Source organism: Cetorhinus maximus, chromosome 10 (genome assembly GCF_964194155.1).
Source record: "Cetorhinus maximus chromosome 10, sCetMax3.hap1.1, whole genome shotgun sequence".
Taxonomy (NCBI): Eukaryota; Metazoa; Chordata; class Chondrichthyes; order Lamniformes; family Cetorhinidae; genus Cetorhinus; species Cetorhinus maximus.
In genome coordinates, this window is record NC_135888.1 from 126,139,209 (window position 1) to 126,159,317 (window position 20,109).

The 20,109-nt window shown below is 43.7% G+C and overlaps 1 protein-coding gene across 2 annotated transcripts in view; it reads left to right on the plus strand.

The window, feature by feature from the left end:
- kif3a (kinesin family member 3A) overlaps positions 1-20,109 on the plus strand; it is a 91,446-nt gene that overhangs the window by 31,065 nt on the left and 40,272 nt on the right. The window contains exons 6-9 of one of the 2 annotated variants that reach the window (XM_078551099.1): positions 12,843-12,982; positions 16,310-16,507; positions 19,100-19,274; positions 19,357-19,465. In XM_078551099.1, coding sequence (XP_078407225.1) covers positions 12,843-12,982; positions 16,310-16,507; positions 19,100-19,274; positions 19,357-19,465 — 622 coding nt within the window. The remainder of the gene's footprint in view (positions 1-12,842; positions 12,983-16,309; positions 16,508-19,099; positions 19,275-19,356; positions 19,466-20,109) is intronic. The other variant, XM_078551100.1, reaches the window with a different exon arrangement.

Below are 20,109 nucleotides of genomic sequence, written 5' to 3' on the forward strand. Positions count from 1 at the left end.
CCGGAAGACTGTAAAGTACCTAGTCAGAAGATGAGGTGCTGTTCCTCCAGTTTCCGTTGAGCTTCACTGGAACATTGCAGCAGGCCAAGGACGGACATGTGGGCATGAGAGCAGGGTGGTGTGTTGAAATGGCAAGCGACAGGGAGGTCTGGGTCTTGCTTGCGGACAGACCAAAGGTGTTCCGCAAAGCGGTCACCCAGTCTGCGTTTGGTCTCTCTAATGTAGAGGAAACCGCACTGGGAGCAGCGAATGCTGTAGACTAAATTGAGGGAAGTGCTAGTGAAATGCTGCTTCACTTGAAAGGAGTGTTTGGGTCCTTGGATGGTGCGGAGGGGGGAAGTAAAGGGGCAGGTGTTGCACCTTCTGCGGTTGCATGGGAAGGTGCCGTGGGAGGGGGTTGAGGTGTAGGGGGTGATGGAGGAGTGGACCAGGGTGTCCCGGAGGGAATGATTCCTGTGGAAAGCCGCCGGTGGGGGGTGAAGGGAAGATATGTTTGTTGGTGGCATCATGCTGGAGTTAGTGGAAATGGCAAAGGATGATCCTTTGAACGCGGAGGCTGGTGGGGTGATAAGTGAGGACAAGGGCGACCCTATCATGGTTCTGGGAGGGAGAGGAAGGTGTGAGGGCAGATGCACGTGAGATGGGCCATACACGGTTGAGGGCCATGTCAACCAGCATAGGTGGAAAACCTCAGTTAAGGAAGAAGGAAGACATGTCAGAGGAACTGTTTTGGAAAGCGGCATCATCAGAACAGATGCGACGGAGGCGAAGGAACTGAGAGAATGAGATGGAGTCCTAACAGGAAGCGGGGTGTGAGGAGCTGTGGTTGAGGTAGATGTGGGAGTCGGTGGGCTTGTAATGAAAATTGGTGGACAGTCTATCACCAGAAATTGAGACTGAGAGGTCAAGGAAGGGAAGTGTCAGTGATGGACCACGTGAAAATGATGGAGGGGTGGAAATTGGAAGCAAAATTAATAAATTTTTCCAGATCCAGACGAGAGCATGAAGTGGCACCGCAGCAGTCATCGATGTACTGGAGAAAGAGTTGTGGGAGGGGGCCTGAGTAGGACTGGAACAAGGAATGTTCCACATACCCCATAAAGAGACGGGCATAACTGGGGCCCATGCGGGTACCCATAGCGACACCTTTTATTTGGAGGAAGTGAGAGGAGTTTAAGGAGAAATTGTTCAGTGAGAGAACAAGTTCAGCCAGACGGAGGAGAGTAGTGGTGGATGGGGATTGTTCGGGCCTCTGTTCGAGGAAGAAGCGGAGAGCCCTCAGACCATTCCGGTGGGGGATGGAGGTGTAGAGGGATTGGACGTCCATGGTGAAGAGGAGGCGGTTGGGACCAGGGAACTGGAAATTGTTGATATGATGTAGGGTGAGAGAGGAATCGCGGATGTAGGTGGGAAGAGACTGGACAAGGGAGAGAGAATGGAGTCAAGATAGCAAGAAATGAGTTCCGTGGGGCAGGAACAGGCTGACACGATCGGTCTGCCAGGACAGTCCTATTTGTGGATTTTGGGTAGGAGGTAGAAGTGGGCCATCCGAGGTTGGGAGACTGAGGTTGGAAGCTGTGGAGGGAAGATCTCCAGAGGAGATGAGGTCAGTGACAGTCCTGGAAACAATGGCTTGATGTTCAGTGGTAGGGTCATGGTCCAGGGGGATGTAGGAGGAAGTGTCTGCGAGTTGACGTTCAGCCTCTGCGAGGTAGAGGTCAGTGCACTAGACAACAACAGCACCACCCTTGTCAGCTGGTTTGATGACAAAGTCAGGGTTGGACCTGAGAGAACAGAGTGCGGCAAGTTCAGAAAGAGACAGGTTAGAGTGGGTGAGAGGAGCAGAGAAATTGAGACGACTGATGTCACGCCGGATGTCAACTTCTATTCATCCATTTTCCCTGTGCTGCTGACCAATATTGGCTCCTAGTTGATTAACGCCACAATGTAAAAAATTCACTTCCTTTATTATCAAATCCCTGCATAGCCTAACCACTTTCTATCTCCATAACCTCTTCCCATTCTGCAACTTTTCATGGTCTCTGTGCCCCTCCAATTCTGACCTCTTGCACATCCCTGATTTTAATTATTCCACGGTTGACACCTATGCCTTCAGTGGCTTAGACTGTAAGCCGTGGAATTCCCTTCCTGACCTCTCCACCTCCATATCTCTTTCCTCCTCCTTTAAGCTCCTTAAGACGTACCTCCTTGACCAAACATTTGGTTATATTCCATAATAATTCCTTGTATGGGTTGATGTCCAGTTCTGATGATAACACTCCTGCGAAGCCCCTTGGGAGGTTAACTTCATTAAAGACACTATATAAGTGCAAGGTGTTATTGGTTTTAAGAATACTCTTTTTGGCCCAGGATTCTTGATCTGTATTTTGGACATGTGAGATCTGGTGAAGTTTTTCAATTTTTTTTCCTCTAAAAGCCCCCAATCATACACTGGTCAGATTGCATCCTCTGTCAGTTGAAGCTGTCTACAAATGGAAGAAGAGATATCAGCTCTAATTAAAGGAGCAAAATTGAATTTCTTCTAGCAATTTTTTGGATTACGTCAATGTAAAATAGTCCAGCCAATCCCTCTGAGCTGTCTCCAGGTTAGCTAGAATGATGGATTGAATAAATTCACACCATTCTTTTTCTGTAGGTCTAGAAAACTGAATTATGTTGAATCAGACAACGAATACGCAATCCTGAGTCCATAAGCATGTCCATATGGAAAATGGTGGCTCTAGTATCATGCCTAGTCATTTTTGTTAACTTCAGTGAAAATTTAGAATATAGTCACTTTATTTATTATTATTATTATTATTATTCCAATTGCTATTTTTAAAAAATTTACCAAGATGTTAGGCATAACATCATCACAAACAAAATCCTAGCAACACCACAATGGGTCGCTGGGTCCAAACCCTGGAACTCCCTCACTAACAGCATTGTGGGTGTACCTACACCACACCGACTGCAGCAATTCAGCAAAGTGGCTCACAACAGTCTTCTCGTGGGAAATTTAAAAATGGGTCTTTCTGGTGACATGCATCTCCCATGAATGAATAAAATAAAGTTCCTTTATCAAAACCATAATGTTGGAGGTGTTAATTGTTGATGCTGGAGTGCTTTAGCTCTGACCTTGGAGTGCTTTTGTGCTGATAGTACAGCTAGTGTGACACCCTGAGCTATATTGCTAAATTCGTAAATGTATTAATGTTAAATTAAAAGTTCAAGAAGGGAGGAGGTATTAGTGGTTTTAGATTGCTTAAAAGTGGATAAATCCATAGGCCCAGATGAGATGTATCCCAGGCTGCTATGTGAAGCAAGGGAGGAGATTGCAGGGGTTCTGACACTAATTTTCAAATCCTCTCTGGCCACAGGAGAGGTGCCAGAGGACTGGAGGATAGCGAATGTGTTACCATTATTCAAGAAGGGTAGAAACATAGAAACTAGGAGCAGGAGTAGGCCATTCGGCCCTTTGAGCCTGCTTCGCCATTCATTTTGATCATGGCTAATCATCCAACTCAATAGCCTGCTTCCGCTTTCTCCCCATACCCTTTGATCCCTTTCGCCCCAAGAGCTATATCTAACTCCTTCTTGAAAGCATACAATGTTTTGGTCTCAACTACTTTCTGTGGTAACGAATTCCACAGGCTCACCACTCTCTGGTAAAGAAATTTCTCCTCATCTCAGTCCTAAATGGTCTACCCAATATCCTCTGGGAGGGTGAGCTGTGAGGAGGATGCAGAGATGCCTGAGTGTGATTTGGACAAGCTGAGTGAGTGGGCAAATGCATGACCCCTGGTTCTGGACTCCCCCACCATCGGGAACACCCTTCCTGCATTGGCCCTGTCTAGACCTGTTAGAATTTTATAGGTTTCTATGAGATCCCCCCCTCATTCTTCTGAACTCCAGCGAATATAATCCTAATCGACTTAATCTCTCCTCATCTATCAATCCTGCCATCCCAGGAATCAGTCGGGTAAACCTTTGCTGCGCTTTCTCTATAGCAAGTACATCCTTCCTCAGATAAGGAGACCAAAACTGCACACAATATCCCAGGTGTGGTCTCACCAAGGCCCTGTACAATTGCAGCAAGACATCCCTGTTCCTGTACTCGAATCCTCTGGCCATGAAGGCCAACATACTATTTGCCTTCTTTACTGCCTGCTGCACCTGCATGCTTACCTTCAGCGACTGGTATACAAGGACACCGAGGTCTCGTTGCACAATCCCCTCTTTCAATTTATAGCCATTCAGATAATCTGCCTTCCTGTTTTTGCTACCAAAATGGATAACCTCACATTTATCCACATACTGCATCTGCCATGCATTTGCCCACTCACTCAGCTTGTCCAAATCACACTGAGGCAACTCTGCATCCTCCTTACAGCTCACCCTCCCGCCCAGCTTTGTGTTATCTTCAAATTTGGAGATATTACATTTAATTCCCTCATCTAAATCATTAATATATATTGTGAATAACTGGGGTCCCAGCACCGATCCTTGCAGTACCCCACTAGTGACTACCCCACTGCCATTTGGAAAAAGACCCGTTTATTCCTACTCTTCGTTTCCTGTCTGTCAACCAGTTTTCTATCCATCTCAATACACTACCCCTAATCCCATGCACTTTAATTTTACACGCCGATCTCTTATGTGGGACTTTGTCAAAAGCCTTCTGAAAGTCCAAATTAACCACATCCACTGGCTCCCCCTCATCAACTCTACTAGTTACATCCTCAAATTCCAGCATGATTTCCCTTTCATAAATCCATGCTGTCTGTACAATTCTGCCATTGTTTTCCATGTGCTCAGCTATTAAATCTTTTATAATGGACTCTAGAATTTTCCCCACTACCGACGTCAGGCTGACTGGTCTATAATTCCCTGCTTTTTCTCTACCTCCCTTTTTAAATAGTGGGGTTACATTAGCTACCCTCCAATCTGTAGGAATTATTCCAGAGTCTATAAAATCTCGGAAGATGACCACCGATGCATCCACTATTTCTAGGGCTACTTCCTTAAATTCTCTGGGATGTAGATTATCAGGCCCCGGGGATTTATCAGCCTTCAATCCCATCAATTTCCCCAACACCATTTCCCTACTAATACTGATTTATTTTAGTTCCTCCCTCTCACTAAACCCTGTGTTCCTCAACATTTCTGGTATGTTATTAGTGTCCTCCTTTGTGAAGACAGAACCAAAGTATGTATTTAGTTGGTCAGCCATTTTTGTTCCCCATTACAAATTCCCCTGTTTCTGACTGTAAGGGACCTACATTTGTCTTTACCAATCTTTTTCTCTTCACATACCTATAGAAACTTTTACAATCAGTTTTTATGTTCCCTGCAAGCTTACTCTCGTAATCTATTTTCCCCTTCTTAATCAATCCCTTGGTCCTCCTTTGCTGAATTCTAAACTGCTCCCAATCCTCAGGTCTGTTGTTTTTTCTGGCCAATCTGTATGCCTCTTCCTTGCATCTAATACTATCTCTAATTTCTCTTGTAAGCCATGGTTTGGCTACCTTGCCTGTTTTACTTTTGCGCCAGACGGGAATAAACAATTGTTGCCATTGCCTATCCCTAAAAGGCCTCGCACAACTAGATTGCCAATTATTTCTTTCTCATTACACAATACCCAGTCGAGGATGGCCTGGTCTCTCGTTGGTTCCTCAATGCATTGGTCCAGAAAAACATCCCATATACACTCCAGGAATTCCTCCTCTACGGTATTGTTACTAATTTGATTTGCCCAATCTATATGCATATTAAAGTCACCCATAATTACAGATGTTCCTTTATTACATGCGTCTCTAATTTCCTGTTTAATGCCATTCCCAACATCACCACTACAGTTTGGGAGTCTATATACTAACCCCACTAACATTTTTTGCCTCTTAGTGTTTCTCAGCTCTACCCATATAGGTTCCACATCATCGGAGCTAATGGGCAGAACTTAGCCCTCGATGGGCGGGCAGGCCCCACCGGCTCGGTTGCAGGTGGGCAGCTGAACTCTGCCGCCGAAACGGGCCCCACCACCATTTTGAGTGGGCGGGTCGCCTGACGGGAAGCGCTATGTGCTTCCTGTGCGGGGGGTGGGGGGAGGGATTCCCCAACTGTCAAAGTGCGCTCTTGCGCATGAAAGAGCGCACTGCTCCCTGAGACTAAGTGCTGTCTCAGGGAGAGCGCTGAAAGTTTAATAAACCTAAAAAATAGCAAAATAAAAAAATTATTAACATGTCCCCCTCATGTGACAATGTCACACGAGATGGGACACGTTAGTAAATATTACATAAAGTTTATTAAAGTTTTTAAAAACAGACAGTGATTGAGGTTTCATGTCTTTTCAGAAGCCCGCTGGGGCTCCTGGCCTGCCCACCAGCCTTAAGGTTGGACAGGCAGGTCCTTTAATTGGGTTAATTATCCTGTCAATGGCCTCAATTGGCCATTGACAGGTCGGCGGGCGGACAGCTGATTTCGCTGTCCGCCCGCCTTCCTGAATGTTTAAATGGGGAGGGTCAACGTCTCGGGGGTTCCTCCCAACGTCAACCCGCGTCAGTTTTGCGTCGGCGAGCGGGCCCCGCCCCCAACTCGCCAACGGAAAAATTCTGGCCAATATCTTTTTTCAATATTGCGTTAATTTCCTCTTTAACCAGCAATGCAACTCTACCGCCTTTTCCTTTTTGTCTGTCCTTCCTAAATACTGAATACCCCCGGATGTTCAGTTGCCATCTGTGGTCACCCTGCAGCCATGTCTCTGTAATCCCGACTATATCATACCTGTTTACATCTATTTGCGTGGTTAATTCATCCACTTTATTGTGAATGCTCCTCGCGTTAAGGCACAAAGCCTTAAGGCTTGTCTTTTTAACATTACTTGTCCCGTTCCCACTATTTTTCACTGAGGCCCTGTTTGATTCTTGCCCTTGATTTCTCTGCCTATCATTTTTTTATTCCCCTTTCTGTCTTTTGTTCTTGTCTTTGATTCCCCTTCCTCTGACTCCTTGCATAGGTTCCCATCCCCCCTGCCATTTTAGTTTAAACCCTCCCCAACCACTCTAGCAAATGTTCCCCCGAGGACATCAGTCCCAGTCCTGCCCAGGTGTAACCCGTCCAGTTTGTACTGGTCCCACCTCCCCCAGAACTGGTCCCAATGCCCCAGGAATCTGAAACCTTCCCCTTCACACCATCTCTTCAGCCACGTATTCATCCGATATATCTTGCTATTTCTACTCTGACTGGCACGTGGCACTGATAGTAATCCTGAGATCACTACCTTTAAAAAGTAGGACCTCAACTTACTTCCTAACTCCCTATATTCTGCTTTTAGGACCTCATCCCTTTATTTACCTATGTCGTTTGTACCAATGTGTACCACAACCACTGGCTGTTCACCCTCCCCCTTCAGAATGTCCTCTAGCTGCTCTGAGACACCCTTGACCCTAGCATCAGGGAGTCAACATACCATCCCGGAGTCTCGTTGCGGCCACAGAAATGCCTATCTATTCCCACTTACAATTGAATCCGTTATAACTATTGCATTCCCACACTTTTTACTCCTCCCCTGTGCAGCAGAGCCAACCCCGGTGGAACAAATTTGGCTGTTGCTGCTTTCTCCTGAGAGGCCATTCCCCCAACAGTATCCAAAGCGGTATATCTGTTTTGCAGGGGAATAGCCACAGGAGATTCCTGCACTGCCTGCCTAGTCCTCTTGCTTTGCCTGGTGGTCACCCATTCCTTTCCTGCCTGTGGACTCTTAGCCTGCGGTGTGACCACCACTTAATTCGTGCTATCCACGATACACTCCACCTCACGGATGTTTCACAGTGCCCCCAGCCGCCACTCCAGCTCCAAAACCCGGGCTTCCAGGAGCTACAGCTCCCGCACACATGCTGGCCCCGGGCACTGGAAATGTGCCCGGCTTCCCACATAGAGCAGGAGGAGCACACCACGGCTTTGAGCTCTCCTGTAGGGATAAACCAGATAATTACAGACCTGTGAGTCTAACATCAGTGGTAGGGAAACTATTGGAAAAAATTCTGAGGGACAGGATTAATCTCCACTTGGAGAGGCAGGGATGAATCAGGGATAGTCAGCATGGTTTTGTCGGGGGGAGATCATGCCTAACAAATTTGATTGAATTTTTCGAAGATGTGACTAGTTGTGTAGATGAGGGCAGTGCAGTTGATATGGTCTACATGGACTTCAGTAAGGCTTTTGACAAGGTTCCACATGGGTGAATGGTTGAGAAGGTAAGAGCCCATGGGATCCAGGGCAATTTGACAAATTGGATCCAAAATTGGCTTAGTGGCAAGAGGCAGAGGATGATGGTCGAAGTTTTTTTATGCGATTGGAAGCCTATGATGGGTGGTGTACCACAGGGATCGGTGCTGGGAGCCTTGCTGTTTGTAGTGTACATTAATGATTTAGATGTGGATTTAGGAGGTATGATCAGTAAGTTCGCAGATGACATGAAAATTCATGGTGTCATAAATAGTGAGGAGGAAAGTCTTAGGTTACAGGATGAAATAGATGGGTTGGTAAGATAGGCAGAGCAGTGGCAAGTGGAATTTAATCCTGAGAAGTGTGAGGTGATGTATTTTGAGAAGACTTATACGACAAGGGAATACACAATGAACGGAAGGATCCTAGGAAGTACAGAGGATCAGAGGGGCCTTCGTGTACATGTCCATAGATCCCTGAAGGCAGCAGCGCAGGTAGATCAGGTGATTAAGATGGGATACTTGCCTTTATTAGCCACGGCATAGAATATAAGAGCAGGGAGATCTTGTTGGAGCTGTATAAAGTGCTAGTTAGGCTACAGCTGGAGTACTGTGTGCAGTTCTGGTCGCCATACTATAGGAAGGATGTGATTGCACTGGAGAGGGTGGAGAGGAGATTCATCAGAATGTTTCCTGGGCTGGAGCGTTTCAGCTATGAAGAGAGACTGGATAGGCGAGGGTGTTTTCCTTAGAGCAGAGAAGGCTGAGGGGGGTCCTGATAGTTATACAAAATTATAAGGGGCATAGATAGGGTAAATAGGAAGAAACTTTTCCCCTTAGTGGAGGGGTTAGTAACCAGGGGGCATAGATTTAAGGTAAGGGGCAGGAGCTTTAGAGGGGATTTGAGGAAATATGTTTTCACCCATAGGGTGGTTGGATTCTGGAAAACACTGCCTAAGAGGGTGATAGAGGCAGGAACCCTCACAACATTTAAGAAACATTTAGATGAGCATGAAATGCCATAGCATACAGGGCTATGGGCCACGTGCTGGAAAATGGGATTAGAATGGATAGGTGCTTGATGGCTGGCATGGACACAGTGGGCTGAAGAGCCTGCTTCTGTTCTGTATCACTCTGACTCTAAGAAAATTGCTTGTGTCCTTAATAGGGAACTATGGGAACAACTTCAAAGTGAAGCCTGGATGAAAGTATTGCAACAAACGGTTGTGCTACGCACCCATAAGCAAAAGGAGAAAGGGGAGGCAGTGGCGTAGTGATATTATCACTGGACTAGTAACCCAGGGTAATGCACTTGCACCCGGGCTGGAATCCCACCATGGCAGATGGCGGAACTTGAAGTCAATTAAAAAATCTGGAATTAAAAGTCTAATGATCAATAATGGGGAAGGAATTCTGCTGTCCTTACCTGGTCTGGCCTACGTGTGACCCCAGATCCACAGTAATGTGGTTTACTCTTAAATGCCCTCTGGAATGACCTAGCAAGCCAATCAGTTGGATCAAACAGCTACAGAAAATTGGATAAGGAATGAAATCAGACGGATCACCCAGCATTTGCCTAGAGACCGGAAGCGGTCCTGGACATTGCCATCACCATCCTCGGCTATGTCCTGTCCCACTGGCATGACAGACCCAGCAGAAGTGGCGGCACAGTGGTATACAGCCAGGAGGGATAAAAACAAAAAACTACTGCGGATGCTGGAAATCCAAAACAAAAACAGAATTACCTGGAAAAACTCAGCAGGCCTGGCAGCATCGGCGGAGAAGAAAAGAGTTGACGTTTCGAGTCCTCATGACCCTTCAACAGAACTGAGTAAAATTAGGAATAATTTTACTCTGTTTTGTTGAAGGGTCATGAGGACTCGAAACGTCAACTCTTTTCTTCTCCGCCGATGCTGCCAGACCTGCTGAGTTTTTCCAGGTAATTCTGTTTTTGTTACAGTCAGGAGGGAGTTGCCCTGGGAGTCCTCAACCATGAAGTCTCATGGCATTGGCCAAACATAGGCAAGGAAACCTCCTGCTAATTACCGTCCACCCCGCCTCAGCTGATGAATCTGTACTCCTCCATGTTGAACACCACTTGGAGGAAGCACTGAGGGTGGAAAGGGCGCGGAATGTATTCTGGGTGGGAAACTTCGATGTCCATGACAAAGAGTAGCTCAGTAGCACCACTACTGACCGAGCAGCTATATCATTTAGAGCTCAGCCAGCTAGACTGGGTCTGCAGCAGGTGGTAGAGGGAAAAACAAACTTGACCTCATCCTCACCAGCCTGCTGGCTGTAAATGCATCTGTCCATGACAGTATCGGTAGGAGTGACCACCACAGAGTCTTTGTGGAGACATCATGTTGTGTGGCATTACAACCATGCAAATTGGGATCGATTTGGAACAGATCTAGCAACAGACTAGGCAACCATGAGGTGCTGTGGACCAGCAGCATCAGCAGGATTGTATTCAGCCACAATCTGTAACCTCATGGCTTAGCATATCCCCCACTCTACCATTACCACTAAGCCAGGGGGTCAACCCTGGCTTAATGAAGAGTGCAGGAGGGCATGCCAGGAGCAGCATTAGGCATATGTAAAAATGAGGTATCAACTTGGTAAAGCTGCTACACAGGACTACTTGCATGCCAAACAGCATAAGCAGCAAATTGATAGCTAGAGCTAAGCGATTCCACAACAAAAGGATCAGATCTAAGCTCTGCAGTCCTGCTATATCCAGTCACGAATGGTGGTGGACAATTAAACAACTCGCTGTAGGGGACGCTACACAGATATCCCCACCCTTAATGATGGGGGATCCCTGCGCATCGCTGCAAAAGATAAGGCTGAAGCATTTGCAACAAGCATCAGCCAGATGTGCCGAGTGGATGATCCATCTCGGCCTCCTCTGGAGGTCCCCAGCATCACAGATGCCAGTCTTCAGCCAATTCAATTCACTCCACGTGATGTCAAGTAATGGCTGAAGGCACCAGATACTGCAAAAGCTATGGGCCCTGACAATATTCCTGCTGTAGTACTGAAGACTTGTGCTCCAGAACCTGCAGCTCCTCTAGCAAAGCTGTTCCAGTACAGCTACAACACTGGTGTCCACCTGGCAATGTGGAAAATTGCCCAGGTATACCCTGTCCACAAAAAGCAGGACAAATCCAAACTAGCCAATTACCACCTCATCAGTCTACTCTTGATCATCAGTAGAGTGATGGAAGGGGTCATCAACAGTACTATCAAGTGGCACTTGCTTAGCATTAACCGGCTCACTGATACCCAGTTTGACTTCAGCCAGGGTCACCCAGTTCCTGAGCTCATTATAGCCTTGGTTCAAACATGGACAAAAGAGCAGAAAAGAGGTGAGGTGAGAGTGACTGCCTTTGACAGTAAGTCTGCATTTGACCAAGTGTGGCATCCAGGAGCCCTAACAAAACCGGAGTCAATGGAAATCAAGGGGAAAGCTCTTTGCTGGTTGGAGTCATATCTCGCACAAAGTGAGGTGGTTGTGGTTGTTGGAGGTCAATCATCTCAGCTCCAGGACATCACTGCAGAAGTTCCTCAGCGTAGTGTCCTTGGGCCAACCATCTTCAGCAGTTTCAGCAGTGCCCTTCCTTCCATCATAAGGTCAGAAGTGGGGATGTTTGCTGATGATTGCACAATATTCACCATTTGCGATGACTCAGAAGCAGTCCATGTCCAAATTCAGCAAGACCTGGAAAATATCTAGGCTTGAGCTGATAAGTGGCAAGTGAACATTCGTGCTATACAAGTGCCAAGCAATGACCATGTCCAACAAGAGAGAATCTAACCATTGCCCCATGACATTTAATGGCATTACCATTGCTGAATCCCCCACTATCAATGTCCTTGGGGTTACTATTGACTAGAAACTGAACTGGTCTAATCATTTAAGTACCGTGGCTACAAGAGCAGGTCAGAGGCTCGGAATCCTGCAGCGCTAACTCACCTCCAGACCCCCCAAAGCCTGTCGTCCATCTACAAGGAACAAGTCAGGAATGTGATGGTATACTTTACACTTGCCTGAATGAGTGCAGATCCAACAACTCTCAAGAAGCTTGACACCATCGAGGACGAAGCAGCCCGCGTGATTGGCACCCCATCCACAAATATATCACTCCCTCCACCACTGATGCAAAGTGGCAGCAGTGCATATCATTTTACAAGATGCACTACGGGAACTCACCAAGGCGCCTTAGAAAGCACTTTCCAAACCCAAAACCACTACTGTCTAGAAGAAGAGCAGCAGACACTTGGAAGTTTCCCTGAAAGCCACTCGCCATCCTTACTTGGAAATATAATGCCGATCCTTCAGTGTCGCTGGGTCAAAATCCAGAAACTCCCTCCCTAAGAGCACTGTGGGCATACCTGCACCACATGGACTGCAGCAGTTCAAGAAGGCAGCTCACCACCACCTTCTCAAGAACAATTAGGGATGGGCAACCAATTCTGTCCTAGCCAGTGACGCCCACATCCCATAATTGAATGAAAGAAACTTTTGTGGATTGACTTTGAGTAATCCTATTTTGTATCTCCATTTTTAAAAAAAAATGCTGATCCATTGATATCTATTCTGTTTCTTTGTAGGTTCTGTTGGTGCCACAAATATGAATGAACACAGCTCCCGTTCTCATGCTATTTTTACCATTACCATTGAGTGCAGTGAAAAAGGAATTGATGGAAATATTCATGTTCGCATGGGCAAGCTACACCTCGTTGATCTTGCAGTAAGAACTGGCAGAATATCTAGAGAATCCTTGAACAAAATGGCAGAACATCCTGCCTGCTCTTCTGCATTTGTGGTTTACTCTTGTAACTTTGCTCTCACTGCTCCAGAATTTGTAGTATCTCTTAATATCTTGATTTTTTTTTTAAATTTTCAACTTCCAATGTTCCCAACCTATCTATGATTTCTTACTGAAGCCCAAGTTTCACTTACTTTTATCCCTCCCCACCTTCCAGTTTTCTTTTTGTATTCAAATTCATTCCTCGTGCAATCTTCAGGATTAAAAAAGAAACTCAAGCTGGGCATCACCTTATCACTTCCAGATTTACCTCATCCTTTTGAATTTTGCTTGTGTTCTGAACTTTGTTTATATTTCTCAATTAATTTTTTTTCAAAAACACAGCAAATTACTTGAACACTCTTCCATGTTGTACAATGGTGTTCTCAAATGTTTTCACAATTGGTGGCGACGGGTGCCTCGCCTGCTGGCTGGAGAGCTAGTGAAAGTCTCACTTCACCTCTTTTGAGGAAGATCAGCTGTATTAAGGACCCTGGGTATGAAAATCCCACCTGCTGAGAGGTGCTGGTCAACTATATTAAATGGCAGCACCACCGTGGAGGTAGTGGCTGCTGCCTTGGGACGCTCACCTGAGGCTCGATCCCAGGCCACAGGCGAGTGATGGTGGGAGGGGGCTCACAGTGGGGGTTGAGGATGGGGGAGGGAGTGCTTGGCAGCAAAGGCAATGTGATGCCTCTCAGTGCAATCCCCTCCTCTGTGCTGGGTTCCTTGATTGACCATTGAGTGCTTTTGAAGGAGTGATTTTTTTTTTTATTCTCCCCCTCCCCGCCAAACACCCCTCTAAGGAGCCTATAAGCAGCACTGCTTGGGTTTGTTTGTTATGCTTACCAGATGGTGAGTCTCCCTCCTGCTGCTGGGTTACTGGCAGTGGCGACGGAAACTCATCCAGGGGCCTGCCAGCCATTGATTTAATCAAGGTGGAGGTGGGAAGAACCCCACCTGTCACCATCCCACTTGACCCACTTGATTAAGTGCCCCCTGCCATCAAACTCACCATGGTGGAGGGAATTATATTCTGCCTGATGTATCTTTTTGCACAGCTGCTAACATTGACATAAAAAGCAATTTTTTGAAAATCCCAACTCCCTTAAAGGTTCTCTGTCACATATAAGTCACAAATCAGGATAGAATATTCTCCACCTGCTTGACTTAGTGCAGGTGTGGAAATACTGTAGAAACTCACCGCCACCAGGACAAAGCAGTCTGGCTTAAACATTCCTTTCAATATCTGTGTACCATGAGTACTTTCTATAAGATGCACTTCAATGTATCCAATCATCCATTGGCAGTACCTCCCAAACCCACAATTTCCATCAACTAGAACAACAAAGACAGCTGGTGAATTGGAGTACAGTCACGTCCAATTTCCCCATACCATCTTGACAAGAACATGCACTAACATTCTTTCATTGTTGCTGGGTTAAAATTCTAGAACTAGTAGTGTTGGCCCTGGTCTGATATCTTGAGGATTTCTGCTTCTGTGGTCGTCGTCTTATTTAGCTGCCTGAGCCATGGTTTGATGTTTCCATATTTCAAAAATCTGTCAATTTTTTTCTTTAATATCTCTAGCTCGCTTTTTTGAGCATTTTCCTACAAGGTTGCCAGGAAGTTTCTTTTCTTCTAGAGACAGTCTTGCACACCCACTTCTAGGCCTGCCCTTCTGAACTAAGCACCCGAGTTGCTAACTGTGCCTGATGCCAAGGAGAAGATGCCATTTTTTATTTGCCCAGTTGCTACATAGATTTTTTGCTTTTGGGACAATTGAGTTTTCTGCTTTTGCAATAAAACATCATTAAACACATGAGTGAACTGATTAGCAAGTAAATTATGAAGTCAGATTCTGCCGAAGGTAGCTGCCTGATGGATTGTTATTGGGAATCCGCAGCCTGAACTGAAAGTCTCATTCCTCTTGTTTTTTATGTCATAACACGCTTGTAATGAATGGAATTTCTATTGCAAAATTATATATTCGATTTTTATTCATAATCATTAATAAAATCTGAAAAGACATTAAGTTAGAATTCAGTGGAATTATTACCGTAACTACCCTCTTCTCCCTTATCCCTCCCTTAGCACCCAATCTATGCCTTGACATTCTCCCACTGACTTCATCTCTACATGTCCCCTATCAATCCTTCCCATAGGAATAATTGCATATGACAAGCTTGCCTATAGTTTCCATTGTAAGCATTGACATGGGAGTTTATAATGGAAGTATAAAGAAAAGTACAACTTTAAATGGAGAGTAAATTACATCTACAATCCTTGTTTCGAATATCCCTCCACCCTCTAATACTACTTCACTTGAAGGCAAACTTTGATCTTGACTTCACTGTCGCTAGGTCAAAATCCTGGAACTCGCTCCCTAACAGCAATCTGGGTGTGACTACACCACATGGACACAGCGGTTCAAGGCAGCTCATTCACCACCTTCTCAAGGGCAATTAGGGATGGGCAATAAATGCAGGCCTAGCCAGTGAAGCCCACATCCCATGAATGAATTAAAAAAAACTCCTTTGCAAATCCGTGAGAAATTGACTATTATTTATAATACTCATACAAAAACATTCTAAATAAGAAATGAGTTATTTAGCCTAATCGATTTCACCTTTTCAGACTACTGGTCTTAGGCGGCTCACTATTACTGTATCTGTCCATTTCATAAGTTAATCCAGAGCTATGATCTCAACTGTTATTCTTGGAAGCCTAGTCAAGGCATTGATCACAGTCTCTACAAATAAATATTTCTGTTGCAAGTCTGAATAATGATAAAATAAATCTGTATTTAGATGCAGTTCATTGGGAGAAAAATTAGGCCTTCCATATTTGTGGCATTTCTTGATATAACAGGGACCAAAATTGAAGGGAATGTAATGAACTTTGGCAACCAAAAGATCTTACAACGAGCAAACATGCATGTGTCATTTTGCAGTTAACATTTTTTTGCCCCAAAAAATGAATTTTATTCCTCAGTATTCTTGGTCTGCACATAATAGTTAAATTAAGTACACATTTTTTAAAAATTGTAACGAAACATGCACATCCAAAATGTCATGACCTGTCTTTCCTCTTTACAAATGTTAATGAACATTTTGTGTGTTTCAGCATTTTCCAATTTTAGATGAAATGATTTTTAAAAGTATACATCAGAAATAACTTCTGTAACCACGAAAAATGAAAAGTAATAATGACAATTTTTACAAGAATATGTTGAGCATCAAAGGATTGGCCCATATTATTTGCTTGCAGGGTTCTGAAAGACAAGGAAAGACTGGAGCCACAGGACAGCGATTAAAAGAAGCAACAAAGATCAACCTTTCATTATCCACCCTGGGTAATGTTATCTCCGCTCTTGTTGATGGTAAAAGTACACATGTGCCCTACCGTAACTCTAAACTGACACGTCTACTCCAGGATTCATTGGGTGGCAATTCAAAGACTATGATGGTGAATCTTCATTTTCCCTCCTATTGACACAGACAGTGCATTGAGAATAATTGATACAATTTTGGATTGCGTTTAAACAGTGTGAATGGCATATGCTTTGACAGCCAATTTTTCCTTTAATTCAGGAGATATCTTATTTAAAAAGTGGCTAAATAAGCAGCTAGATGATTCTGTGTTCTTATTAGATTGTTGGGTACTAAAGAATATAAGGATAGTGTGGGAAGGTGGGTTTGAGGTAGATCAGCCATGATCTTGTTGATTGGAGCAGGCTCAAAGAGCCAAATGGCCTACTTAGCTTCTGTTTCTTATGTAGTACTTATATAAACAGGGCTAACCACATAGTCTATTTCTGTGCTCTAATTATCTTGTGTAATCTTTTGTATCCCAATTGCCCCAGGCTGGCATTTATGCGCCAATCAAGCCTTTTCCCATCTTTCCTCACCTAAATCTATCCGTGTAATCTTCTGTTGCCTTGTCCCTCAAATGCTTGCCTTGCCTCTCCTTAAATGCATCTATGCTATTTGTTGTAATCGCTCCCTGAGGTAGCGAGTTACACGTCCTCACCACTCCTGGCTGAAGAAGTCTCTTCTGAATTCCCTATTGGTTTTCTTGGTGACGATCTTATATTGATAAGCTCTAGTTATGGTCTTCTCTACAAGTGGAAACATTCAACCCAATCTATCAAAATTTACATAATTTTAAAGACCTGTAATTGGTTATCCTCCACCTCCTTTCATCCTTTCAAGAGAAAAGAGATTTAGCCTGTTCACCATTCCCTGATATATATATATATATATACCCACACACTTCTGGTTTCTTTCTTGTAAATTTTCTCTGCACCCTCTCCAGCACCTCTATATCCTTTTAATAATATGGTGAGCAGGACTGCACGCAGTGCTCTGAGTGCGGTTGAACCAAAGTTAGGAATATTAGGGAACATAGGAAATATGAGCAGGACCAGGCCATTTGTACCCTGGAGCCTGCTCCACTCTTCAACTAGATCATGGCTGATCTTCTAACTCAATGCCACTTTCCTGCTCTATCCCATATCCGTTCATATCTTTAATATCTAAAAATCTATTGATCTCTGTCTTGAATATACTCTGACTGAGCCTCTACCTCAGCCCTCTGGGGTAGAAGTTTGATGCAAGTTTAACATAACTTCCCTACTTTTCAATTTCATCCCTCTGGAATAAATCCTACAGCTTGGTTTGCTTTATTTTATGGCTTTGCCAATGTGTGGCATAACTCCCAGTGATACTCTGAGATACCTTTGTTCCTTTACCCACCTAAACTTGCACCTTTCAAGTAATGAGACCTCCTTATTCTTCCTACCAAAATGTGCAACTTCACATTTATCTGTGTTGAACTTCATTTTCCATTTATTTGTGCATTCTGCAAGTTTATTAATGTCCTCCTTTAATTTGTTGCAGTCCTCCTCTGTATTGACTCCCAATTTGACGTCATCCACAAATTTAGAAATTGCGTTTTTGATTCTAAAATCCAAATTGTAATGTAAATTGTGAACTGTAGCGGTCCCAACACTGATTCATGTGGATCACCACTGCCCTTCGCTACTGTACCCTTTATTCCCACCTACTGTCTTGAAGCCAGCTAGCAATCTACCACCTGTTCCCTGATTCTGCATTCTTTGGCCTTATTCATTAGTCTGTTATGGGGCATTTTATCAAAAACCTTTTGAAAATGACATAAATTGCATCTAATGCATTATCATTGTCTACACTTTGTCACCTCCTCAAAAAATTTAGTAGGGTTGTTCAAGCAAGAATTTCCCTTTTAAAATCCATGCTGACTTTATTGTATTTTTCACTTTTAGATGTTCTTTTATTGTTTCCTTGAGTAGGGATTCCATTATTTTTTTCTCTACCATCGATATTAAGCCAGCTGGTCTATAATTCCCTGGGCATGTTCTATCACTCTTCTAAAATACAGATATTAGGTTAGCTGTCTGCTAAGGCCCCTGGCATTACAAGTTTTTATCACAAATTAAATATGTATGGTAATGCCTTTATCCTTGTATTCCTTTAAAGTTCTAATAGTATAATAGTACAATTAATAGCTACAACAAGTTAAAAATATTCTCCATATATATGTTAGATAACACCCTAATGTCAAACCTTTTCTGCAAGTGTGAGGGGAGAAGAGTTGTGATATGACTTAAGGTTTATCTAAAATCCAAGTTTTATTGGAAAGGTAAAATTTAGTGTAGTTAGCTGAAGAGTTCATGTTAACTGATCTATTTTGTCTGGCTGTATTTTTCAGAAGATTTTAACAGACATTGACTATTTTTAAAGGGTGGAAGATTTATTTTACTGATCAAGTTTAGTTACTCAGATGTGGGTCTCTCCCATATTCCTTTCTGATTTAATGACTTTCTTGGACCACAAACCACTTGCAGCTAAATGGATGAGCAGTCAACCTAGTTCCAGGGTTGTATTCACTTCACCTTGTAAGAACGCATCTATAATCTCTGCTTGGCACCTACTTATAGCAAAGTAACCAAGAATGACAGTTTAACATGCAGGATTGAACTTGCATCACATTTTTCTATTCACATTTTTTCTTTATCAGTGTGCAAACATTGGACCAGCAGATTACAATTATGATGAAACCATCAGCACTTTACGATATGCAAACAGAGCAAAGAATATCAAAAACAAAGCCAGAATTAATGAAGATCCTAAAGATGCATTATTGCGCCAATTCCAGAAGGAAATCGAGGATCTTCGGAATAAACTGAAAGAAGGTATAGACCCATGATGTAGAGGAACATTGAGCTACTGATGAAATAAGAATAGTGATTGATTGAAATTTTTAATAATTTGCAGGGGAAGAAATCTCTGGTTCAGAAATTAGTGGCTCTGAAGATGATGATGAAGAAGGTGAAAGTGGAGAGGGTGGAGAGAAGAAAAAGAAGCGAAGAGGTAGGCATTTGATGTAAACTTGGGTTATGTCCCTATTTGATAAATGATGAAAATGGGGATGGGAGTGTTCAAATTTAGTGTGATAGTAAGCTATGTTTTACGATAGATTTGTAGTGGTCAGCAATAATTAGCTTTCAAGTCTTATTTTGATTCTCTCTCCCCTATTTAACCTATTTTGAACTGGGAAAGTTGAAGCCACAACTTTGTTTAGCAAGAGTAATGGTGCTCCATTTATTTAAAAAAAACTTTGCATCAATATAAAACCAAGAAGAGTCAACCTTGTGGAACAATGCTGCTATAGTGTTATGATGCCTTTATGTAATGCAGGTTGTGTATTTGTGTCTGGAATTTGTCCTTTATTATTTCTCTGGTTGTGGGGGTTACTGGTGAGGCAAGTGTTTAGCTCCTATCCCTTGCTGTCTTGAGTGCTGCTTCTTGAATTGCTGTCCATGGTAAAAGTCTTGTTCTTTTTAGTGGTTTGGTACAACTAAGTGCCTTGCTGGTCTGTTACAGCCTAGAGGATTTGAATCAGCTAATTGAGTTTTTATGACTGTTAGGAAATAGAGAGAGTTTAAGTAAGTTATAAGTGTATTTTGGTGTGTTAGAAATAAGGTATACATTTAAGTTTAATTTGTTTGTTTTCTATTTGTGGCTCAA